The 25466-nt window shown below is 48.6% G+C and overlaps 1 protein-coding gene across 3 annotated transcripts; it reads right to left on the bottom strand.

The window, feature by feature from the left end:
- Window positions 1-526: 526 nt before the first annotated feature.
- Window positions 527-20713, bottom strand: Usp30 (ubiquitin specific peptidase 30). Of its 3 annotated transcripts, XM_042673426.1 has the most exons (14): window positions 20546-20601; window positions 20117-20278; window positions 18133-18242; window positions 16835-17017; window positions 14669-14772; window positions 13183-13281; window positions 12537-12579; window positions 11364-11458; window positions 7444-7503; window positions 6961-7047; window positions 6095-6175; window positions 5786-6005; window positions 2766-2886; window positions 527-2347 (listed from the first exon to the last, which is right to left on the bottom strand). In XM_042673426.1, the coding sequence occupies exons 3-14, from the start codon at window positions 18230-18232 to the stop codon at window positions 2083-2085; spliced, it is 1458 nt and encodes a 485-aa protein (XP_042529360.1). In that variant the 5' UTR covers window positions 18233-18242; window positions 20117-20278; window positions 20546-20601; the 3' UTR covers window positions 527-2082. The 3 variants fall into 3 exon arrangements, with proteins under 3 accessions (XP_042529360.1, XP_042529358.1, XP_042529359.1); XM_042673424.1 differs by lacking the exon at window positions 20117-20278 and having other exon boundaries at window positions 20546-20713; XM_042673425.1 differs by lacking the exons at window positions 20117-20278; window positions 20546-20601 and adding an exon at window positions 20352-20514.
- Window positions 20714-25466: the final 4753 nt, after the last annotated feature.

The following is a 25466-nucleotide window of genomic DNA, read 5'->3' as shown; positions in this document are numbered from 1 at the left end:
GGAACCATGATCCTCAGAACTCAGCCTCCTGAGTATCTAGGATTACAGGCGTGAGCTGCCAGCTCCCAGCTTGATGACATTTTAGGACTTGTTCTGTTATACAACAATGTGCAGTGCTGAAAGATGGTGTTTAAATCAAACCCACAAATTATGAAAGAATGGCAGTTGGCTTCTTTTTCCCCTAACAAAATGATTTTTTTTTATTGCTATAATACACAGCAGATACAAAAGTACCTTTAGCAAATACATAAATCAGCAGTCACCATGGCACAAACTACTAGCTCAACTTAGGTTTTTTCCAGAAAGAAGTAACTATGTACTTTATGAATAAAAATTAGAAAACAGATTATTTGGTGGCTAATGCCTACTAATTTACAAAAATGAGGAAGTTAGCTTTCAGGCAGATTATCACTCACATTTACAATGCCGGCCCTCAGCCGGCCTCTGAGGGAAGGCCTGCTCCCGGCCGACAGCCCAGGCTTGTGCCCCCACACTACCCCCCCCCGGCCCCCAGGCCTGAGGAGCAGGGATGGGATAGCCCTCACGCTCAGTTACACTTTGCAGGGCCACCTGAGGCCACTCAGTGTCACGTGACACAGGTGTGTTCACTCCCACATCAAAGCCCAGGTGTGCAGGGCCGGCTGTGGACACATCAGGCGGTCCAACCTGCTCTCACACATGTCCAGGCCCGGTAAGCCTTCACGGTGACCTGTCATGGCAGAGTGCCATCAAGTCCTCAGGCTGCCCATGGGCCTGCAGGATGCCCTGGCCTGCCTGCGCTTTGAGCTGATATGCCAAGGCTCGTGTGGAAGTGCCGGCCAGCTCAGTGGGGCCTTGGGGCCTGCGGGTGGCCTGGTTCCACAGCTCTGGAGAGTCTGCCTGAACCGGGTACCTTTATAAAATGACCCGTCTAAGACGTAGGTACTACTGTATCAACGTTCCTTCTTCCCCGGGCTGCATTCCTGAGGCTTGTCTGAAAAGGGAAGAAGCAGCTCCATATACTCTCTCTGTGTCAGGACACTGGAACTGAGGGATGCATTTAGAATAAGGACCCAGAACCAAATGGCAGCACTAGGGGTCAACTGACATTTTATGGGCCTTTAAAACACCCTTTGCTTTACAGATGAGGAAACAGGTCCAGAGAGAGACTGAGGCCTGACAGCACCCTTCCTTCTCAATCAGCTCTCCAGCTGCCCCGGCTCCTTTTCTAGAGCCTCAGAGCTCCACAAGGGCCATGGCTGAAGATTTAACTACTGCTGCTTAATTTTGCCACGTGTAGTTGTAGGTGTTACACAGACGCTGAGACACTGCGTGAGGCTGGCTAACATAAGTTTTATAATAAATTACCATCCAGTCTCCCAGCCCAGTGTATGAAGGGGAAAAAGCCAGCACATAAGCATCTCCCAATGAACTGCCAACACAGTGAACAATGCCCCGCTGGCTCCGGGGGCCAATCTGCAGATGAGTCCCAGCTATGAATGCAGCTGCAGCATGGAAAAGCTGGGGGGAGGGGGAGGCTGGGGCGGGGTGCCCCAGACACCTCTTGAGGCACATGGGTGCCTAGAGGACATGTCTACTCACAAGGGACAGGCTGCAGAAGCAATCGAAAGTGGAAGGCACTTTTTCTTCTAAATGGTTGCCTTTAATAATTTTGCTATTTCTTGTCAACAATTTGTATGGGTCTACTTATTAAAAATACGGGATCTATGCTGACGGCCAGGGGTGACACAGAGGCAACTCTTTCTCTGTGGACACCTGCAGGTTACAATATAGAAAAGGTGGCTTCCAGAATCCAGGTTCTTCATTTACCTGTATCGGATGAGTAAAAGACACGCTGTACGCACGCACGCAGGCAGGCACGCTGTCCTAACCCAGGGACACTCTCAGTGTGCCCGGGTGGAGCTGCTCGGGGCTGGCTCCCACGTGGCACTGCCCTTCCAACACACAGAAAGCTGAAGGTCTAAGAGGGGCCGGGTGCACACACACACACACGAGCGTGCGCGTGGCCACACACGGCACGCCTTTACTTTTGTCCTGCACAGTGTGGACCGTGCCCTAGGCCCTGGCTCAGGGCTGGGGACGTCACTCCTCAGACCTGAACTCCTGCCCCTGCTGTTGCATCCGGGATAGGACGCGCTCGTAGAACAGCAGGTAGGCGCTGGAGGACAGGACCTCCTGCAGGCTGGCCTTGCGGACAGTGTCGTCGGAAATCCACAGCCATTGGTTGCTGGTGGAAAGCGGATTCTTGGCTGAAGGTGGAGACCGGCGGTAGGTGACAAAGTGTCCAGAGTGCATGTCTCCATGGTGGACGACGACCGCCATCAGCCGGAAGAGGTAAGTGGAGGAGCTGAAGGGCGGGAACAAATGCCAGGGGTTGGTGAGCACAAGGCCTTGCAGACAAAATGAACCCATCCCACACGGCACACCACAGGGACCAGCGAGCGACACAACCACATCCCGCCCTTCCACGAGCGTCTGTGTGTAGTACGGCATGTGTGTGCGTGCATGGGGTGTATCTGTACACACACTGTTACCCAGGAGATGGCTGAAGATGTGATTGCTTAAGTGGTATCCCAAAGAACAAACATTTCTTTGTATTGTATACGTACGCACGCGTATACATGCATGTCAGTAGATTTTTGCTAATTCTTATTGTTCAAGTTACCTTCATCTTGGGCAACATGTCATAAATAACTGTCTACATTTTCGTTGGTGTGCTTTGGTGAAAAGCTGCTTGCAGGCAGCGTCCTGACTGCCTGGCTCACCTGTAATCAGGAACCACCGGGAGAGGGAAGGGCACTGGGGGTGGCAGGGCTGGCAATAAAGACGGGGAACAGGCGCCATTCATAAAAATCTGGGTTTTGGCAGCCCCTGGCTGATTCAGAACTGCAAGAGAAAAAGACCTGAATCAGTGAAAATTAGCAGTGGCTCTGGGGGAACAAACACATGGGGTTTTTGTGTGGTTTCTTTTGTGCCAGGCCTGGAGCTTGAACTCGGGGTCTGGGTGCTGTCTCTGAGTTTTTTGCTCCAGGCTAAGGCTTTGCCACTTGAGCCACAGCCCCACTTCCAGCTTTTTTGGTGGGTAACTGGAAGTCAGAGTCTCCTGGGAAGGCGACTCACAATCCTCAGATCTCAGCCTCCTGAGTAGCTACAGGTGTAAGCCCTCAGTGCCCAGCCAAACACATGGTTTTGATTTCCTTAAAAATGACGGGCTGGGAAGGTGCTCAGTGGTAGAGCACTTGCCTTGCATGCCTGAGCTCCTGGGTTCAATTCCTCAGCACCACATAAGCAAAAAGAAAAAAGCCGGAAGTGGCGCTGTGGCTCAAGTGGTAGAGCGCTAGCCTTGAGCTGAAGAGCTGAGGGACAGCGCCCAGGCCCAGAGTTCAGGCCCATGACCGGATCCCCCCCCCCCCAAAAAAAAATAGTCTCATGATTTCCTTGAAAATGATCTCTCTATAAGGCTGTAGAGAAAAGACTACATTTTGGAGTAAGTTGGTTGCCAAAATTCCCTTTTTGTCCCAACTATTTTCATTGCAAACAGGAGAAAAGCATGGGGCCCCCCTCCCTGCTGCCACTCTGACATCCCCACTGTGCCCCCAGACACTTGCTGGCCAGCGACTCAGCAGGGGCAAGCAGCCCCTTAACTGGCTTCACGGGGGGGACTGTGTATCTAGAGTGTCCTGCAGCACCCCTAGAGAGTATCTGCATCCCCCATGCATGCCAAGTAGCACTACTTTCCCAGGAGACAACCAACACTGAACATTCCCAGCACTCTTCACTGCTCCAAGCCAAGAAGCACTGCCATCTCTGGAATTCTGTCATCTTTCTAAGGAATAGTAATGTTAACAGCAAGCAAACCTTTAGGACTGTAGACAAAACAAAAGGCAAGCCAAGCATGGTGGTGCATGCCTGTAATCCCAGCACTCAGGAAGATAAAAGCAGGAAGATCATTGAGATCTTGGGCTACACAATGAGCTCCAGGCCATCTTAAGTTACACAGTGAGAAACCTAAAAACCACAGGTTGGAGACATAGCTTTGTGGTAGAGCATTTGGCTAGCCTGGCCAAGGCCCCACATCATAAGAAAAATATTTTAAAAATTAAGGTGACATCCATGTAGTCTTCCTTTCCGTTTTCACACCTGGGGCCTCATAAACCAAGTAATTACTGTGACTAACTTTGCCCACAGCCACTGAGTTCTGACCATCAGCAGATCTGTACCCAAGCCTGGGAGAGGAGGAAATTATGGTGAAAGGGTCTTTGGTTTAAAATAAGAGCCAAGGGCTAACTCCCCTCCTCATCCCATGCCTGCCCACCTCAGCTGTCCCCACAGTAACCTAAGGATGTGATGAGAAAGAGCAAATGAAGTCTCCCTGAAAAGCTGTCTGGCCAGGCCACGCACTTGGGGGGGCATGACACCACAAGGGGCCAGGAACGCCGTGTCAGCAAAGGAGCGGGCGCAGGAAGACAGTCCTGACGCTCCCTGCAAGGCAGCAGGCTTTCCTCATCTATAGTTCTGAAGGGCAGTGTGTAGCATACACTAGCTTTAAAACATCACAATCTAGGCCAGATCTTCCATTTGTCAAGTCTTGCTTGTTCCCTGTGTGGAAATCAATTTCTCATCAGTAGACAGAGGGAGGACAGGACTGAGACCCCACTTACCAGCGAAACCCAGGTGAGGGTGGCAACAGAATGGGACAGAGCAGTGATTCAGTAAAGAAGCCATTTCAAAGTCAGGTGCTGGTGGCTCACACCTGTAATCTCAGTGACTCAGGAGGTTCAAATCAGAGGATCCAGGTTTGAAACCAACCTGGGCAAAAATATCTCCAAGACTCCATCTCCAATTAACCAGCAAAAAGCCAGACTGGAGGCTCAGTTCAAGAGTGCAAGCAAGCAGAGTAAGAATGCTAAAGCCTGAGTTCAAGTCAGGGTACCAGCACGCGCGCGCGCACACACACACACAACCAATAAAGCCATGTCAACTCAGTAAAATGTTCAGTGGTCATTAGCCAGGCCCTTTCCTCCCCATATTTCTTCTATAAGTGGGATGATGGTCTTGAGAGAAAGAAAAAAGTTCCCTGGAATGATGTGAAGCAATTTTTGCTTTTCTCCATACAGTGTTCCATCTATACTGCAGTTTTTAAAATACGTCTCTCATGACTATATAATTTTAACCTTTTCAAGAAATCATTGTTAAACTGACACCAGTGGTTCACAGCTGTAATCCTAGCAACTCAGGAGCCTGAGATCTGAGGCCCACAGTTCAAAGCTAGCCTGGGCAGAAAACTGGAAGTGGCGCTCTGGCTTAAGTGGTAGAACGCTAACCTTGAGCTGAAGAACGTGGAGACAGCACCCAAGCCCAGAGTTCAAGCCCCATGACCGACCAAAAAAAAAAACAAGAATTAGGAGGAGGGAGAAGAGAAGAGGAGAAGGAAGAGGAGGAGGAAGAGGAAGAAGAGGAGGGGGAAGGAGAGAGGAGGGGGAAGGAGAGAGGAGGAGGAGAAAGAGGAAGCAGCAGCTCAGGGACGGCACCCAGGTCCTGAGTTCAAGCCCTAGGGCTGGCACCAAAAAAAAAAAAAGAAATCATATTTGGGGAGGCAGCTCTATAGTAAAAAGAGTAAAACCCTCATACACCACTAAACCTGCCCTTCTCAAGAATTCAAGCTGCCACTTCAAGTAGCCTTCCTGAACTCCAGGCGATACATTGCTCGTGGCATAAAGACCCAGGTTTGTCTGTGCCAGACGCCTGCTCTCTGCTGAGGCATCAGCCAGCCAGAGGGCAGCACCTGGCTTGGGGGCTGCCAGCCCATCCTGCAGTTCCAACGCAGGCCCTGGGTTCTCCTTGGGTTTGGGGCTGTGCAGACTGGGTTTGTGGCCCAGGAGGCGGTACTTGTAGATGTCCATCATCAGGAACTCATTGAACTGCACGTGCTCATGGCGCTTGAGGGGCGTGCCGTGGCTGGACCAGCTGAGCCGCTGCAGATGGATGCACAGGCACTGGGGGAGCTGCGGGTGAGGGAGGAACAAAAAGAGCTGAGAACAGGCAGCAGTCCCTCGACAGGCCCATCAAGAGTGGGGGGGGGGGCCCAGCTCACCTTCCCTAGTTTTAACTGTTTAACAAATGTGGTCCTCTGGTGTTCCACCTTTTCCCCATTCAAGGTTCCTTTTGCTTCGATCTGAAATACAAGCAACAGCATTTCTCCACAAGAATCCCTGGAGCAGGGCGTCTAGGGGCGTTGCCGGAGCTGGCTGAGGTTACACCTGCATTTGACTGGCACTCAGCCATTACCTACTAAAGCCAACTCTACCTGCTGAAACCAACCCCTTGTTTGTGAGCTGTTCTCACTGATTCTCCCTGGTTGTCAAATAACAGTCATCATGGAGGGAGGAGACAGCAAAATCAACACTGGAACTCTACCAGCGTGTAATCTATTTTGTTTTCTGTCTTCAAAAATTCTGTCTTGCTGGGTGCTGGTGGCTCACGCCTGTCATCCTAGCTACTCAGGAGGCTGAGATCTGAGGTTTACGGTTCAAAGCCAGCCCGGGCAGGAAAGTCTGTGAGACTCTTATCTCCAATGAACCACCAGAAAACTGGAAGTGGCACTGTGGCTCCAGTGGTAGAGCGTTTGCCTTGAGCTGAGGAACTGAGGGCCAGCGCCCAGGCACAGAGTTCAAGCTCCAAGACTGACAAAAAAATAAAAAAAATTCTGTCCTCGTGGTTCCTCTCGATTGAGAGATGAGTGTCAGTTACGGAGGGGGAAGCAGGAGGTGAGAGAAATGGGAATGGTGGGGACTGGAGCAGATTGGAGAGGGCGGATCTCAACTCCAGGCTGCACGTGGAAGCCTGGGAAGCAAGACTCCTCAGATAGCCTCTTGCCCAGCCACGCCGGGGGGGGGATGGCGGTGGCTGAGCCGGTAATATGGGCGGTGCCACAGAGCGCAGATCAGCGAGGGGACGCACCTTTGTGCAGTTGTCGCACACAACATCGCGCACGGACTCGGAGGAGATGAAGTGGTGAAGGCAGTGGTCCAGGGTCAGCGGATGGCCCTGTAAGAGAAGAGGGAAAAAGAAAATCCGAACAACGCAGGGACAGCTGCCTGGACAGCGTCAGCCAGGGCAGGGGGCACCACATACCACAAAGGCACCCACGCTGCCACTACTGACAGGCTCCAGGTTCAAAGGCTCCACGTCGAAAACCATCGTGGACTTTTACACTGGGTTTGAGCTTGAGAATGTGTTATGTGCATGTGTTGAAAAACGTGTGCAATAAGAGAAAAATGACCCACCCGTAATCAGGCATGGTGCCACAGATGATAGGTAAGACAGGGCCCCAACCACTGTCTGAAAGACCCAGTCCCTGGGGCACACAAAATGCTTCCAGGTTCTCTCAGACTGCTCTGTGTTCACAGTAGACTCTAAAATAAGCCCAAGGTCAGTACGTACCCAGGTGGCAGCTGGAATGCTCAGTGAAAGGCTATCAAAGGTGTCAAAGCGAACAGGACTCTGAAAGACAAAGTCCAGAAAGCACTTATATTCAATGCAACATATGGAAGATGTGTCCACGAGAATTAACAGTAAAATGTAAGGGGCTGGGAAGGTGGCTTAGTGGTAGAGTGCTCGCCTAGCATGCATGAAGCCCTAGGTTTGATTTCTCAGTACCACATAAACAGAAAAAGCCAGAAGTGGTGCTGTGGCTCAAGTGGTAGAGTGCTAGCCTTGAGCAAAAGAAGCTCAAGGACAGTGCCCGGGCCCTGAGTTCAAGCTCCAGGAGGGGCAAAAACAACATCAAAACAAACAAACAATATGACATAAGGTAGTTAGAAGCAAATTCTAGCCAAACAACTTTGGGAACTTAGAGTTATGAAGAAAATCCTGATGAGCAGGATTGGAGTTTTGATCCTGTGGATATAATCAGAAACAAAACTACAAAGACGTCATCTTCATAGCATTATTCTGAAGAGCTGAAACACCTTGAGAATGAATGATAAACTACATTATAGCATGCCCACAGACTGAACTAGGATAATCAAGTTAATATAGTAGGAAGCTGATTATGTGTCAATATGTTCATGTTGTATCACTAATTACCAAAATGCAGATGAAAAAAATACAGTCAGCATTGTTGCTTTTGGTAATGGAAAAGCAGTTTAGGTTTCCCCTATTTCGAGGTCTGAAACTAAACAAAACTATTTGAATGACTAGAGCTGCCAAAAGCAGGTAAAAATTGAAGTCAATTCAGATGAAAACAAAACCAAAACCCGGGGACTCCATGGGTAAGACTTGCCTGGCATTTCTGCCCACTCTACACAAAGACGGGTGGCCTAAAGCAGCCCTTGCACAGGACTGAGTTGCTAGAACTGAGAGTCGAGGGCTAGTAGAGACTCAAGGCAATCTCCAAGGTAACAAGAGAGGGGGGTGGGAGGACGAGCTCCCAAATCTGTTTAGACTGTCCAGCTTCAGGGCTGACAACAGGACTGCGCATGCTCAGGGAAGACTCCGTGGAGGGCTGTAAGGTAGCAGATGGAAGGTACAACTGAACGGACTATTCTGCTGTCCAAGAAAGGGGAGATAGGGTTTGGAATTTGAGCCCAGGCAAGTTAACTGGCTTCCAGCACAACGCCCATTTTCCTTCAGAGAAATCCAGTGTGGCACATGGTGAAGGACCAGGAGGTAAGAGACTACACGGGATCTGCTCAAGCAAGGACGGAAGGGAAACATAAACTACACAGTACATGGACAAATGGAGAATCTCAGCAGAGAAATTATTAAAAAGAAAGAAAAAATAAAAAATAGAAAGAAATGGACTTGGGAGATGGAGATCATGAGGATCATGGTTTAAGGCCAGACTTTGGCAAAAAATACAGGACATCCCATTTGAACTCATAAAGGCTGGGCAGGACCGCATGTATTTGTGACTCCAGGAACACAGGAAGCAAAAATAGGAGGACCGCTGTCCAGGCTGATTTGGGTATAAAAGTGAGACCCTATTACAACTTTAACTAAAGTGAAAAGGTTGGCACTGAGGCACAAGGGCCTGAGTTTAAACCTCAGCACCACCAATAAATAACAGAAACTTCATAAAAGCATAGTCACTAAAAGGAGATTGGAGACAGAAAAAGAGCCGTGAAATTGAAGGTGGGTCCATGAAATGACCAAAGTCTAGGAACAAAGGAGAGTGAACTACAAGAGATGCACCAGCCCCAAAGGAGACCTCGTGAGGAGATGGGTGTGTTCATTTGCATATGTATGCATACATAAGCATACATTAAATCATTACTCTGCACACCTTAAATATATGCATCTTCTGTCAGTCACTTATACCTCAATAAAGAAGAGAAAAAAGCTATGATGAAGCTAAGTGCTGGTGGCTCAAAGCTGTAATCCTAGCTGCTCAGGAGGCTGAGATCTGAGGATCATGGTTCAAAGCTAACACAGACAAGAAAAATCCCTGAGACTCTTATCTCCAATTAACCATCAGAAAACTGGAAGTGGTGCTGTGGCTCAAAGTGGTACATCTCTAGCCTTGAGCAAAAGAAGTCGGGGAGGGCTGGGAAGGTGGCTCGGTGATAGAGTGCTTGCCTTGCCTACATGAGGCCCTGGGTTCGATTCCTCAGTACCACATAAGCAAAAAAAGCTGGAAGTGGCACTGTGGCTCAAGTGATAGAGTGTTAGCTTTGAGCCGAAGAGCTGAGGGTCTACAGAGCCCAGGCCCAGAGTTCAGGCCCCATGACCGATGACAAAAAAAAAAAACTCTCAGGGACAGTGCACAGGCTTTGAGTTCAAGCCCCAGGACTGACACAAAAACCAACCAAAACAATAACAACAAAAAACAACCTTGTATCAAAGTGGAAACAGTGTTGATGTTTTCCTTAGATGATGAGCAATATTTAATATTAACATTTAATATTAATATTTAATATTACCCCTGGGTCACCTTCTGCTGTCACTGCTTCTATACAGAGTGAAGAGCCGTGCAGGCTGCCACATACAGGAACCAGAAAACCTTACACTAATCCAGAGAAGCCAACACAAAAGGCTGCATGCAGTAGGATTCCACTATAGGAAAGGTCCAGGTCAGGAAAGTCCACTGAGGTCTAAGCACAAGAGTGTCTGCCCGGAGCATAGGGATATGGCAGAAGTACGTGGGGGTTTGCTGCTTGTGGAGAGCCGGGGGGAACATGTTCTAAAATTGATTCAAGTGACATTCCAAAATTTCTGTAACATTATTTGTGTTACGTTAAAATTTTTCCATAGTACATTATTTTAGCAGTGTGATGCTGCACATCTATAACCCAGCACTTACTTAAGGAGGCTGAGGCAGGATTTTGAGTTCAGGCCAGACCAGTCTACATAGCAGGATCTTATCTCAAAAATGTTAAAGAGCCAGGTGCTGGTGGCTCACACCTGTAATTCTAGTTGTTCATAAGGATGAGAGCCGAGGATCATGGTTCAAAGCCAAAGGATCATGGTTGAATCCAGACCAGGCAGAAAAGTCCATGAGACTCCTATTAACCACCAAAAGCCAGAAGTGGAGCTATGGCTCAAGTGGTCACAGCAGAAAAATTCAGGGCTAGCATCCAAGCCTTAAGTTTAAGCCCCAAGATTGGTGAACATGCATGTGCATATACATGCACACACACACACACAATTTTTTTTTTTTTTTTTTACCAATCCTGGGGCTTGAACTCAGGACCTGGACTCTGTCCCTGAGCTTCTTTTGCTCAAGTCTAGCACTCTACCACTTGAGCCACAGTGCCACTTCTGGCTTTTTCTGTTTATATGGTACTGTGGAATTGAACCCAGAGCTTCAACACTCTACCACTAAGCTACATTTCCAGCCCACATTTTTTAATTGCTTTATTTTTGCTGGTACTAGGGCTACAACTGAGGAGCTCATGCTGTCTCACAGCTGGCATTCTACCATTTGAGCCATACCTCTAGCCTGGTTACCTACATTTTTGTGGATTAGTTGGTGATGGAATCTCATGAACTTTTCTATCTAGGCTGGCCTTGAAGAGAGATCCTTTGGATCTCAGTCTCCTGAGTAGCTAGGATGACAAGCATGAGCCACCAGCCCCCGAACCAAAAAAAAAAAAAAATTATTTAAAAACATCAAATACATATTTAAAAAATCCCAGTCCCTAGGTTGAGTATAAACTCAACCTTTAACTCAAAAGCCTGCCCCTTGCTCCTGGGCTGAAAGGGCGCTCTCAGGTGCCCGGGACATGACGGCACTGACCAAAGGGGCAGGCAGTCCACCAGGTATGCGGGCCCGGGCCATCACGGAGGTCAGCATGCACTCGCAAGTCCTGCCCCGAGTCCTGACTCACAAAGCGCAGGCGGCCTGGCTGGGGTGCTCTTACCTGGTGCTCACAGTGTTTGCAGACCATGTTGCTAGTGAGTCTACCGTGAAAAGGATGCTGGGATTTCCAGTGACTGGACGTGGGCTGAGGGGACCCTGGAAGGCAAAGTGCTCGTAAGATGCCATGTTTAGATGTTTCGCCCCGACCTCAAAAGCTAAGCCTCCTTTCCAGGATTTAGTAGGTCTTCATCCTTAGACAAAGCACGCTGGAGGAGCTCTCACCGGCGACCCCCAGACTCCCGCTCCCTCGTGGGAGAATTCCAGGACTTGCACATGGCTTCGGTAGAATGGGAGGCGCCCCATGGAGGGTGCCATGAGGGAACCTGCTGGCCAGGGAGCTAAGCCTCTGAAACAAGGTCTGAAGAACTGGGATTGTCTGCTTCCTCCAGAGCAGGGCAGCGCTGGGTCCAGTACCCCACAGTGCCCATGTCACCGAGGATGGTGAGGCTTCCATGCAATGCCTGGCACCCAGTATGGCCTCTCAAACTCTTCCTTATTACTACTATTGCTCAAAGGGACCAGGTGCCAAATTGTACTGTACTAAGGCTTCAGGTTCTTGTGCCCCGTGAGAGCTGTGATTGGCAATAAAAGCGGGTCAAGGTGGAAATGCTGAGGACAAGGCTGACTCAGCCCATACAGTTCCTTCTGGGTGGCGAAACCCAAGGAGGTGGAAAGAAAATCCTCGTCTGCAGTACATGGAAGTCTAAGCAGAGAAACCTGGGCAGGGCTGGGTGGCAGGAACATGGACAAAGCCATTGGCAGGTGTTTGCAAAAACACAAGCTCCTTTGCAGGAACATCACAGTTTAAGCTAGTTAGAGTCTCTCCAAAAAGCAGAACAAAACAATTAACAAAGCACACACCTCCAAACCAAGACCTTTTTTTGTTGGTGGTGGTAGTGGTCATGGGGCTGAAACTCAGGGCCTGGGCGCTAGCCTTGAGCTTTGGCTAGTGCACTACCACTTAAGAGCCACAGTGCCACTTCCAGTTTTCTGGTGGTTAATTGGAGATAACTGTCTGTCACAGACTTTCCTATCCGGGTTGGCTCTGAACTGTGATCCTCATATCTCAGCCTCCTGAGCTGCCAGGACTACAGGCCTGAGCCACCAGTGCCAGGCAAGATCTTCTTAAAACAAGCAAATTATTGACATATGTAAAAAGTACCCAAGCAAGTACCTCTTGTGCGGCAGGTTATTTGTTTTGGAATTCCTTCTGATTGCTGCAGGAATAAAGAGAGACAGACTGAAAACTGCTGCTCTCCTTTCTCCCACCTTCACCACCCAAAACCTCTGAGCTCCTAGGCTGACGGCATCCCTCAAAATCAACTTCCAACAAAGTCTGAATTCCTCAAAGTAGCCTTATGTGTCCTCTCCAGCTAGTATGTGTATTCCTTTCTGGAATTTAATCAAACTGCCTCCTGTCTCCGCTCTCTCTCCTCCCTTTCTGGTTAGCTGTTATCAACTCCTTGAATATGGGATTGTCCCAGGAGGAGAGGACTAACTCGGCAATTCTACACCCTATGGTAAGCAGGAGAAAGGAAAACACTGGTTCTGTCAAAGCCAATATAAACGTAGCTGAGAGTCACACTTAAGAGCTAACATCGCCGGCCAGGTATGCCATATACAACCACGCAGCTTCATTTCCCCTCTGGATTTCTGGTGAACCTCACACTTGTGGTTAAGAACCGTACGAGGGGACACCTGTGCTGCCTGCACTCACCACACACACACACACACACACACACACACACACACACACACACACACACACGCATACACACATTCACGCATGGACTGGTGTGCTAGAAATATGAATGGTTTACCTCCAGGGAGTGGACATCAAACAAATGTGTGACCCGTGGCTGGCGGTCTCGCTCATCTTCCAGTGAAGAGGTGATGACGTGGAATAACTCGTGAGCATCCTGTGAATGGGAGGCGCAGAGAGGACTCCCTCGCCCTCTGAGGCAGAGCCCTGACAGTTAACCAGGGCAGGATTTGTGTTCCTCATTGAGTAAGACACTTGCACAAGACACCTCCGTCCTCACCCCATGAAGGATGAGGGGCTGCCTCACGCCACAGACTGAGCCTGTGTCAGCTTTACTGAGATGGCGCTGACCTTTACACCCTCCACTCACCCCACTCCAAAGGAACACTGCCCCTCAAAACCGTGGCAAAGCACATCAACAGCAAGGCCACCTGCTCAGTCTTTTTAAGCATCTGGCTGAGAGGTCTTACCTCCATTCTATCACCATCACCCACTTTTGGCTTTTTCTGTGTATGTGGTACTGGGGGACTGACCAGGGCTTCATGCATGCTAGGCAAGCACTCTACCACTGAGCCACCTTCTTAGTCCCCACCCTTTCTTCTTTCTTAAAGGCTGTATGACATGGAATTCTAGAAGAGCCTGTGCTGGCAGTGTAGCTCAGCTGAGCGGCAGTTCTAGCCCCAACAGCAACACCACTGTTGATCTATTGGTGCATTGATGGACACTGCTATGGCTTTTGTGAATGGTCCTGCTCAGGACAATTACCTGTTTCAGTCCTTTGGTGTCCACACACCCAGAAGTGGGATTGCTGGACCATGTGACAAGGAGACACCTCTGTAAGGACCAACTCAGATGAGGCTCGCCAAAAAAAGCCTCAGACCTGCCTGCTGCTCTCCTGCTGCTCTCCCTCAGCCTTAGCCATGCCCGCTGCTCTCCCTCGGCCTCAGCTGTGCACGCAGCTCTCCCTCGGCCTCAGCCATGCTTCTGCTCTCCCGCTGCTTCCCAAGCTTTCAGAACTCAACCTCAAGCGTGGCCTTGTCCCACATAGTGATCATTTAAACTACACTGGATCAAAGGCCAGCAGTGATCTGACTCTACCCTTAAACATTTTCCTGTTATCTAGTACCAGCAGGGGGAAAAAACAATGTCACCCAAACCTCTAGGCTCTCTAGGATGAAGTCCTTGCCTATTTCTAAAGGACCCGGGGATCTCTAAGAGCCTCTGAATGACAAGTCAGCCAAGATCTGAAAAGACCTTTGCTGTGTATGCCCCAGCCACTGGGCGACTCACCGCTGTGTGACCTCCTCCATGACAGGAAGTCAGAAGTCGATGCTCTGGTTCCAGAGCACTTGATGCTGAAAGCTGGGGACGTCGCTCGATGGCAGAGCACCTGCCTACCACGTTCTAGACCTGGGCTCAGAGCTGGCACACAGGCCCAAAAATGTTATAGAAATGTATGCTCGGGCCAGACAGTCATAAGGTCTAGATCCCAGTCATGGCAGGAAAGGATTCTCCAAGTTCAACCTGCTGCCTGCTGGGCTCACCTGTTCTTCAAAGGATGAGATCTGCCACCTGTACATTCTTAAGACATCCAGCAAGCAGCTTGCATCTAAGACCTCATCCTCAGTGACTTCCTGGCAGGACAAAGCTGGACACAGAAAAGGCAAGACAATTACTTAAAGTCACCCGCAGAACTGACCAGAGCCCCCGTGTGGCACACCCTCTTCTGTTTCGATGAGCTGTAAAGTTCACTGTGGAGTTCCATCTCCTTCAGCATTCTTGGTAGGCTGGGGCAACACTTGGTAGGCCATTCAGCATCGAATGTTTGCTGAATGAACCTCATCTTTCATGAGACTGTAGTATGCAAATGAAGTAACTGATTTCTGGATCTTCAAACTACCATCAATACAAATGTCCTGCTTGCAGATACATGTTGAGTTGAATGATCTGAACTCACAATCCTCAGTGTCAAAGGGCCTCCTATCTTATTAGTCCAGCTCAGTGTCTAACTCAGCCCCCAGTCCCCTCCCATGGCTAACTCAGTCTTTGCTTGTATTTTCATCTTTATGATCCCAGCACAAGGTGTTAGCTACGTGGGGCAGCCAGCAGGGTTGCTGAATGCTTTACTTTTCAATCAAAAAGTAGAAACAAATCTAATGAACAAAAAATAAAGTAAAAGTTTGACCAGCATGGTGGTATGCACCTGTAGTGCCAGCTACTAGGAAGGGGATGGAGGAAGAATCATTTGAGCCATTAGTCTGGAGACTGCCTGGTCTATAAATGAATTAATGAATGATAAAAAAAGAGGGAGCTTGGTAGACTTATAAGTTGATGATCACATCTAGATCAGGGGTTAGTCTTATAACTAATTGTGTGTGTTAATGGGCTATATGTGTCTATACAAGTATTCAACTCAGTGGCTGTAGTACAAAACAGCCACAGATAACACAATGGAGTGTTGCTATGCCCTGATAAAACCTTTTTTTTTTTTTTGTCAGTCATGGGGCTTGAACTCAGAGCCTGGCTGTTGTCCCTGAGCTTTTCACTCAAGGCTAGCACTCTACCACTTTGAGCAATAGCACCACTTCTAGTTCATTGTAAATTACAGTCTCACAGACTTTCTTGGCTTTGAACTACGATCCTCAGATCTCAGCATCCTGAGTAGCGGGGATTACAGGTGTAAGCCACTGGTGCCCAGCTCTGATAAAACTTTGTAAGGGCCCTTCATATGGCCCACAGATGTGCAGAGTGTGGGCTCCTGATGCTGATCACATACTCTGCTACTGGTATGTTGAGAGATAAAGAAGCAGGGCCTGCCCTCTCAGCAGTGTCTGTAAGCTCAATGACTCCCCACACAAACTGCCTCCCCAGGCTTTGATTTACAGTCAGTGGACAGGAGAGAGTCCTTTATATACTTCAGATGCAATCTGCCCAATCTATCTCCATCCTCAGCCCTGAGTGTGGCCATGTGGGCAGCTGGTGCTAGGAAAGCCTGAATGAAGCGTGGCACATGAAGGTAGGCAGGCCAGGGCTGGCCCTTTACCCTTCAGGACCAAGGGAGCAGAACTGAAAAAGGAACTGCACTTCCCTTCCTCCAGCCGCTCTCTTTCAGCAGTTCTTCCATTCGCATCTTTCATCCAAGAAGAAGTCCAATGTCTCCCTTAACCTAATTTTGACTCACAGGCTATGGGGCAACAGGGCAAAGTCTGCTAATCATTTTTTACTCACAATACAGCAACTGGCTTTTTCAGGATCTGCTAAAGAAATGTACTTATGGGCACGAGCAGCTGTGAGTAAAAGAAGCTCACCACAGCCTCTTTGTGAGGATGCAGAAAACTAAGCAGATGCCATACAGCTACAAAAGTGAACGAAGGGCAGGCGCTGGTGGCTCACACCTGTAATCCTAGCAACTCAAGAGGCTGAGATCTGAGGATTGTGGTTCAAAACCAGACTGAACAGAAAAGTTCATGAGACTCTTACCTCCGATGAGCCACTAAAAAGCTGGAAGTGAAGTCATGGCTAGCCTTGAGCAAACAGCAACAACAACAACAAAAGAAAAAACCCACAAACCTTTTTATCTACTGGTGTCTCAGTGTTTTTCCATGATGACCCACCTGATCCTTCCTACAATCAAGCCATTCACCCTTTTCGTCACCTGCCGCCCGGGCTTCTGTGACCATGCCTATGGTCCCATTCGAGCCCCCCTGTACCTTTGAGGAGGTGCAGCAGTGTTAGGGACAGGTACTGGTGTGGCGGGGGCTCCTTCTGGTCCTTGCTGTACTGGGTGGTGAAGTCTTCCAGCCACTTGATGAACGCGGGGCAGGCCGAGAGGCCCTGCAGCAGGGAGTTCATGAAGCAGGTGTTCCCTAAGTTCACCAGGCCAGGCACGAGCCCTGAAAAAAAATGCAGATGGGGAGGACAGCACATGGCCATGGAGCAACTTCCTCTTCTCTCCTATTTGGTACCCGAGGTTCTGCAGTGTGACCTTAAATCTGGAATCCTAATCTGAGTAGATCCTTTGCCACAGAGATCTGGGTCAGGCATTCTGCCTGGGCCAACCTGGGTCCTGATACTCCTTCAGATTTTAAGTGACAGAGGGCCAGGTCTCAGCTATGTGTTCACTCTGAAGCCCATGGGGTATCTGGCACAGATTGGTTTATCATTAACTATCTGAAAAAAGTAAACCAGATCTTCTCTCTTTCCCTCCCTCATTCTCTCACTGTCTCCTCTTCAGTAACAGCCATGTTTCTCAGAACACAAAACAATTGCTCTGTTGTGGGTCCAAGAACAATGACTTTGTTCTTTCAGGAGAACAAGAGGAAGGAAAAACTCCACCAATTCTGACCCACTGCTCTGCTGTGATCAACAGAATCTGCTACCATTCCCTCTTTGGCTGAGAAAAAAAAAACAACTTGTAATATCAAAGCTCTCCAACATGCATGAGAATTTATAGTGAATCTCATTATAACCTCCCTCAAATTGAACTGTGATCAAATTTGGCTACCTCTATCCCTTCTTTTTTTTTCTTTTCCATCCCTTTCGTTCTTCCTGAATTTGAGTCAATGTTAAGTAGAGTAGTATTTACAACACAGGACATTTAAAAAAAATAAGGAAATGAATTTTTTTTAATGAATGAAGAAACTAACTTGATTTTTACTGGCTAGCTGCTAGCAGGGACTCAGAGAAACCACAAATGCATGACATAATTAGTCAGCTGAACTACTGAAAACACACTTGCCATCTGAATGAGAACAATTAAGCCACTTGAAATATGTCATTACAACACATTCCCTAAACCCAAGTCTGGAAAAAGGCTAGAATAGATGTCCTTTTACTACTGGGTAGAAAAATCATGAGACAATGTAAAAGTACTACTTCACAGACCCAAGTCCTAGATGAGGATACAAGAGAACAAAATTCGACCCACTCCCCAGCTTTCTGTACTACTCCCAAACAAAAGGGGTTTGCGTCAAATGCACAGACCATTACATGCTGACCCAATTCTTACCTTTTCTACGCTTCTTTCTCTCTGTAATGGGACCCCAAATAACATATATTCCTGCTGCAAGAGCAGCGGCAATTCCTCCTATAACACCCCAGTTCTTCATGACTTTATATCTAGAAAAGAAAACATGTTCACTGTCCTCTCCCATCACAAATCCAGGGTATGGGTATACATACAGTTATAGAATAATATTTTGTCAAAAAATAACCAGTCAACCCCTTACCTGTTTTTATGTTAAAGTAAATGAACAGGAATTGGACTGTGTCTTTAAACACTTAGCTACCACACTTGCAAGTACAATGACTCCAGTTCATTCATGGAGTTACTCTTCAGATTTCTTAATGTGTCACCTTGTTTTTCACAAGGTACCTGCACAGAAGTGGCTGGGAATTAAAGAAGACTGCCACTGACAAGCTACAGCCCTGGAAGTGTTTTCAAATCTAATTAAACCCTGCTTGGTGCAAAAAAAAAATCTAATCAGACCCTAAACTTAAGGTTCACACTATTTCAAGCACTGTGATCATCTTAGCTCTCCTCACAACAACCCCAAAGGCCAGGTGTGTTGATATATGCCTATAATCCCTGCCCTGGAAAGGTGAAGACAAAAAAGATTGAAAGTTCGAGACCTGTGTGAGATAGAGTGAAACCTTGAATTAAGAAACTAGAAAACAAAAACAAAACAAAACCAACAAACTCACTCAATCCCAAGGATGTAGGTCCTATTATATGACTCTCATATTGAAAGAGGAGGGAGCTGGGAGACACAGAAAACTTGGCAGAGTGAACGAATGTGGATCTGAATCCAAGTTGGATCTGAATCCAAGTTCAAAGTCTGGATTAAAGCCATGAAAAGTTCACTAGGGAGCCAGGCACTGGTAGCTCACACCTGTAATCCCAGCTACTGAGGAGGCTGAGGATCATGGTTCAAAGCCAGTCTGGGCAGGAAAGCCCATAACACTCTTACTTCCATGCAACCAGCAAAAGGCTGAAGTAGAGCTGTGGCTCAAGTGGTACAGTGCTAGACATGAGACCCTGAGTGCAAGCCCCAAAACCAGTACACACACACACACACACACACACACACACACACACACACAGAGTCCACTAGGAAAACTGAAAGATACAGATTTGAAAGGAAGGGAGATAGAACTTGTCCAAGTATAAGTGAAAACCTCAGGGAACAAAGAAGGGCTCTGGAAACTTCATTCTGTGTGTGTTGGGGGGATACATGTGTACATGTATGTGCGTGCATGCATGCACTAGTTTGCACTGTGGCTTGAACTCAGGCCTGGGCACTTTCTCTTAACATCTGCACTCAAAGCTGACCCTTCATCACATGAGCCACAGCTCCACTTCTGGCCTTTTGATGTTTAATTGGAGACAAGAGTCTCATGGACTTTTCAGCCTGGGCTGGCTTTCAGCCATGATCCTCAGATCTCGGCCTCCAGAGTAGCTTGGATTACAGGTGTGAGCCACCAGACAGTCTGGAAATTCCATTCCTATTCAAAGTTAACACCAGGAGGAGATGTAGGACTTGGAGGTAAAGAAATCTCCTTGATCAGTTCTTCAGTATGTTCTGGGGCAAGGATGTCTTAAGACCCACATCCCCACCTTGAAATCAAGGTCCAAAACAGGCTTTCAGTCCTACATAAGAAGCTATTTTGCCCTAGTTCCAGAGGAAGCCAATCTGAGCCACAGGTCTCAGGCATCTAGGGTCAGTCAGCAATAGGGGTGTGACGCTCAGCTCTGAAGCCTGGGGCTCTTGGAAGGTGAATAGGAGGAGAGAAATGGGGGCTGTGACAGGACTAGGGACAATGGGGTCCTGGAAGGAATAAAGAGCCTGAAATTGTAAGCAGGACTGGTTGGGGGGGGGGGGGGTTGTGGAGGCGTGAACACGTGGAGATCCCTCTTGGCAGAATGGGGTGGGGGCGACAACAGGAATAGGGGGGGTCCTGACAAGATGGGTCTGCAGGCCTGGGACACTTACATGATTGTGAGAACCGAGGCAGGATTGAGGAGCCCCGGGTCAGTGCAGGGGCTGACAATGACTGGGAAGCCCAGAAGGATCCGGGTATCCTAAGAAGACGGAGGGGTCTCGACAGGCTTAGGGGGCGCTGATAGAATTCGGGAGCTTCGAAGTCCGGGGCCACTGACAGGATGGAGAAGGCAACGCAGGCGGGGGTAGGGGTGGGGGGCGGCGAGAGGCCTCGAGGGGTACAGACCGAACTGGTGCCGCCGCAGGGCTGGGGACCCAGAGTGGCGTCACCCTCCTTCCTCGGGGCCTCCTCCGACCCTTCGGGACCCAGGAGCTTCGGAGTCCTCGGCCCGCCCGGTGACATCGACGCGGGTGTGCGCGGAAAGGCCGCCCCCGGGCCCGGGCGTCTGCGGCCGCCCCGCCCCGCCCCCTGAAGCTCACCTGACCGCCGCCCCGGTCCGCAGGAAGCGCTGGATGGCCCTGTCAGCCGCGGCCATGGCTGCCTGGGCCCGGGAGCTCAGCATGGTGGCCCCCGCCGGAGGCCAGGCGCCGTCCCCGCCGTCCCCGCCGCCTCCGTGACCGCTCCCGAGGCTCCCCAGGCGGCGGCACCCGCAGTTACGACCCCACCTCCTCGGGAGGGGAGGGGGGGGCGGGGAGGAGGGAAAAGATAGCCCGGAGGACAAGCTCCCGAGAGGACCGGAAGTGACTCCCGCCGGAGAAGAATAGCTGACGAACCCGCGTCTCCGCGGTTCCTTTTTCCCCTTAGCAACGGGAGACGCTGTCGGTTGCCAAGGGAGGCCCCGCGGCCTCGGAGCCCCGCTTTCCCCCGGCCGAGGCGGAGGCGCCGCCGCTCCGGAGAGACGTTTCGGTGCGGAGAGGAAGGGTCTTCTCCGGTCAGTGGGGTCGGGCCTCCGCTGCCGTTTTTCAGCGTGGAGAGGCTGTGACTAGCTTGCAGAGCGGAGCTCTTCCCCGAGCCCCAACCTCCTGGCCGCCACGTCCCGCGGCCACGTTCCTCACGCGTGCTTCCCGCACCCGCCCTCGCGTTACTCGCGTGTGACGTGCCGGGAACCTCAGACACGGAGGGAACCGGCGTCTTCCGAGTAACGTGTTTAAGACAAGGGGGGAGGGGGGGGAGGGCCCTCATGCCGGTCATCCTAGCGACGCAGGAGGCTGCGATCTGACGATGGTTCGAAGCCAGCCCCTGGCGGGAAACTCTGTGAGACGCTTATCTCCCATTGAAAAACAAAAATGGCTGGAAATGAGCGCTTGCCTAGCGTGCAGGAAACCCTGGGTTCGATTCCTCAGTACCGCATGCAAAGCCAGAAGTGGCTCAAGGGATAGCGTGCTAGCCTAGAGGGGGAAAAAATAGAAGCCCAGGGGACAGTGCTCAGCCCCTGAGTTCAAGCTCTCGGATTGGCAAAAAAAAAAAATAAAGAAAAAAGGTGCAAATGGAGCTGTGGTTCAAGTGGTAGCATGCTAGCTTTGAGCAAAGAAGCCTGGGTCATGAGTTCAAGCCCCAGGACTGGTACAGAAAATAGTAATAATAATAATAAGCCAGACACATAAAGACAGATACTACACGATCTTATATTTTTAAAGCTCATAGGCAAATACCAAGCTAGGCCCCTAACACTGAGCAACAGTCTGACAAAGTGTCCATAACAGGTAAGCAAAAGAAGCAGAAAGTGAAATCCTAATTCTCTCTCTGGGTAAACTATGAAATAAAATTTGTGCTCATAAAATAATTTTTTTTTTTTTACAAATCTCAAATATGCAGATGGAGCACCTATTTACCACAAATGGGGAGGAGAGGAGATGACAGAGGTCCAAGGGTGTAAATGAACAGCTTTGTAGGGTGCCTGGGGGCCAGAGATCTAAGGTACAACATGAGGTCCACAGAGAACAAAATTGTATTTGGGATTAAACAAGATCTTTGTCACACCCACCAAAATGTATGGCTATAAAATGGCACATCCATTCATCTCTTTCATTATAGTAACTGTTAGGTTTTTAAAAAGAGGTACCCGAGTAAGAACTGCACCAGCACGCACGTGTTATTCAGGTAAGGGGTAGGTTTATTCAGTAGACCTGCTGGGACCAGGCAAGGTTGGCACTCCATGTAGCTGGGAAAGGCCTGGGAATGAGAGAGAGCTGGGAAAGAGAGGAAAGAGCTAGAAAAGAGCAGAGAGAGGGGTAAGAACAGTAGCACTCACGTGGTATTCAGGTAAGGGGTAGGTTTATTCAGTGGACCTGCTGGGACTAGGCAAGGTTGGCACTCCACGCGGCTGGGAAAGAGAGGAAAGAGAGAGGAAAGAGCTAGAGCAGAGAGAGAGCAGAGAGAGCTAGAAAAGAAGAGCAAGAGCAAGAGAGAGCTAGAAAAGAAGAGCAAGAGCAAGAGAGAGCTAGAAAAGAAGAGCAAGAGAGCGCGTCTGGGCCTGGGCTAGGCCTTATGTAGGGTATGGGCGGGGAAAGGTGTGGCCACATCAAATTCAGATGTGACCTCAGCGGATGCAGATGTGACCTCTTCCAGGTGTCCCAGTTGCCTAGGTAACGCAGGTACTGGGTGGAGACTTTGTTGCGAGGAGGGTGGAGTCTGCTCGCCATCCAGGAGTGGACCTTACAGTAACCTTTTTACTTTCTACTGGAATACATATTCCATGAATCATATATCTTGTCATGTCATGCTGTAAACCAACGTGCTCAAAAAAATTTTTTTTATTACAACAGCTATGCAGTACAACAATCTCCACAGAGGCAAATGATAATCCGAACTGGACCTGGTGGCTCTATGCTTCAACGAGGAGAAAATAATACGGTTAAAGGAAATGAGAGATAGGATGTCCTCACACACTGTGCCCGTGCTTGTGCCCTTTGAGGGACATAAGCATCGTTTCAGCCAGTCTGAGGTTTCCTTTTTTTTCTTACTTAGTTCTGTCTCAGAGCTACGGAAAACAAAGAGAATCAGTTGAGCACCAGAGGATCATGCCTGTAACCCTAGCTACTCCAGAGGCTGAGATCTGAGGATCATGGTTCAAAGCCTCGGAAAGAGAGAGAGAACTGGGAAAGAGAGAGAGAGAGCTGAGGAAAAGAGCTAAGAGAGCTAGAAAAGAGAAAATAGCTAGAAAATGTAAGAGCTAGAAAAGAGCAGAGAGAGAGAGAGTCTGGGCCTGCACTAGGCCTTATCTAGGGTATGGACAGAGAAAGGTGTGGCCACATCAAATTCAGATGTGACCTCAGCGGATGCAGATGTGACCTTCCAGGTGTCCCAGTTGCCTAGGTAACGCAGGTACTGGGTGGAGACTTTGCTGCGAGGAGGGTGGAGTCTGCTCACCATCCAGGAGAGGACCTTACACTCAGATCCTGAATTCAAGCCCCAGGACTAGGTTTAAAATTTTTAAAAGGAGGAAGAGAGGGGGGAAAAAAGAGGCAAATGGAACAAAGAGTAAAATAACAACTTACATCATCACATTACATTAGTACCTTATATTATCACACACTTAAGTGGATCAAACTCTTCAGTTAAAAGCTAGAGATCAGAAGAATGGCTAAAAATAAAGTCCAACTATAAATTGTTGAGTCTCCTTTCAGCTGGGCACCAGTGGCTGACACCTGTAATCCTAGCTGCTCAGGAGGCTGAGGATCCCAGTTCAAAACCAGCCTGGACAGGAAAATCCAGGAGACTCTTATCTCCAGTTAACCACCAGAAAACTGGAAGTGGAGCTGTGGCTCAAGTGGTAGAGTGCTTGCCTTGATCTGAAGAGGTCAGGGACAGCACCCACGCCCACGACCAGAGCTCAAACCCCAAGACAAAAAAAAAAAAAAAGAGTCTCCTTCCTGATTCACAATAGATAGAAAGTAAATGGGTAAAAGAAAAACAAATCAAAAGAGTGAGTATGCTAATAGCAGACAAAATAGACTCTAACACAAACATTGTAATTAGAGACAGGCATGAGTTTTTTAATGACAAAGGGCCAATCCATCAAGAAGACGTAGCAATGGTAAATGTACACACACTTAATAGAGCCTCAGAGTAAATGGGTGGGGATTAGCTAGAAGGAGGAAGTGAACAATTCAATAACAATAGTTGGAGAGTTCCCTACTCCACTTTCAATGATGGATTGAGCAACTCCAAAGAAAGGAAAACAGAATGCAGCAGCACTACAAATCAGTGCTTTCCCCTCCCCCTTCTCTCCTTATTTTTTCTTTCTTCTTTCCTTCTTCCTCTTCTTTCATTTTTCCTCTTTTTTCTCTCCCTCCCTCCCTCTCTTCTTCCCTCCCTCCCTCCCTTCCTTCTTTCCTTCCTTCCTTCCTTCCTTCCTTCTGCTATGGTCTCACTGTGTAGCCCAGGCTGACCTCAAGCTCATAATCCTCCTGCCTCAGCCTCCTGGGATTACAGGTATGTACCACCATACCTGGCATAAAAACATTAATAGACATTTATAGGGCAGTCTTCTCCACAATAGCAGGGTATATTTTCTTTGTGAGAGGTACATACATTCTCTATATAAACCAGATATATTCTTTAATATAAAACCATGTGGGAAGTGGCGCTGTGGCTCAAGCGGTAGAGTGCTCGCCTTGAGCTAAAGAGCGCAGGGACAGTGCCCAAGCCCAGAGTTCAAGCCCTGCAACCGACATAAATAAATAATAAAAAATAAGTTTAAAACCGTGTGGGGCTAGGAATGTGGCTTAATGGTAGAGTGCTTGCCTAGCATGCATGAAGCCCTGGGTTCAATTCCTTAGTACCACATAAACAGAAAAAGTCAGAAGAGGTGCTGTGGCTCAAGTGGTAGAGTGCTAGACTTGAGCAAAAGAAGCTCAGGGACAGTGCCCAGGCCCTGAGTTCAAGCCCCAAGACTGGCAAAAATAAAATAATTTTAAAAAAGTATGTTTGGGCACAAAACAAATTTCAACAAAATTAAAGGGATTTACCTGACAAATTCCAAAAAAAAGGCATTTATCTTTATGAACTTAAAACATTGACTTCCTTTTAAAATTAAGTTCAATTTTCATAATGAATAGATTATCATCTGGAAAAAATAGGGTTTAGGACACAATTGACTTAGGAACTGCTTGTATAGAATATATGCTTTTTTTTTTTGCCAGTCAGTCTTGGGTCTTGAACTCAGGGCCTGGGCACTGTCCCTGAGCTTCTTTTGTTCAAGTCTAGCACTCTACCACTTGAGCCACAGCACCATTTTTGGCCTTTTCTGCTTATTTGGTACTGAGGAATCAGTAAGCCACCTTCCCAGCCCCTAGTTGTATGCTTTTATGTTTTCAATAGTTTAGGCAAAGAGAATCTCATTCATCTCTATTCAAGTCTCTATTTTAAAATGCCTTGCTTTAAGAATCAGATGAGGGG

The sequence above is a fragment of the Dipodomys spectabilis genome, unplaced genomic scaffold (assembly GCF_019054845.1).
Source record: "Dipodomys spectabilis isolate Male_0828 unplaced genomic scaffold, ASM1905484v1 ptg000826l, whole genome shotgun sequence".
NCBI lineage: Eukaryota > Metazoa > Chordata > Mammalia > Rodentia > Heteromyidae > Dipodomys > Dipodomys spectabilis.
This window is presented reverse-complemented; position numbering and strand designations above follow the sequence as displayed.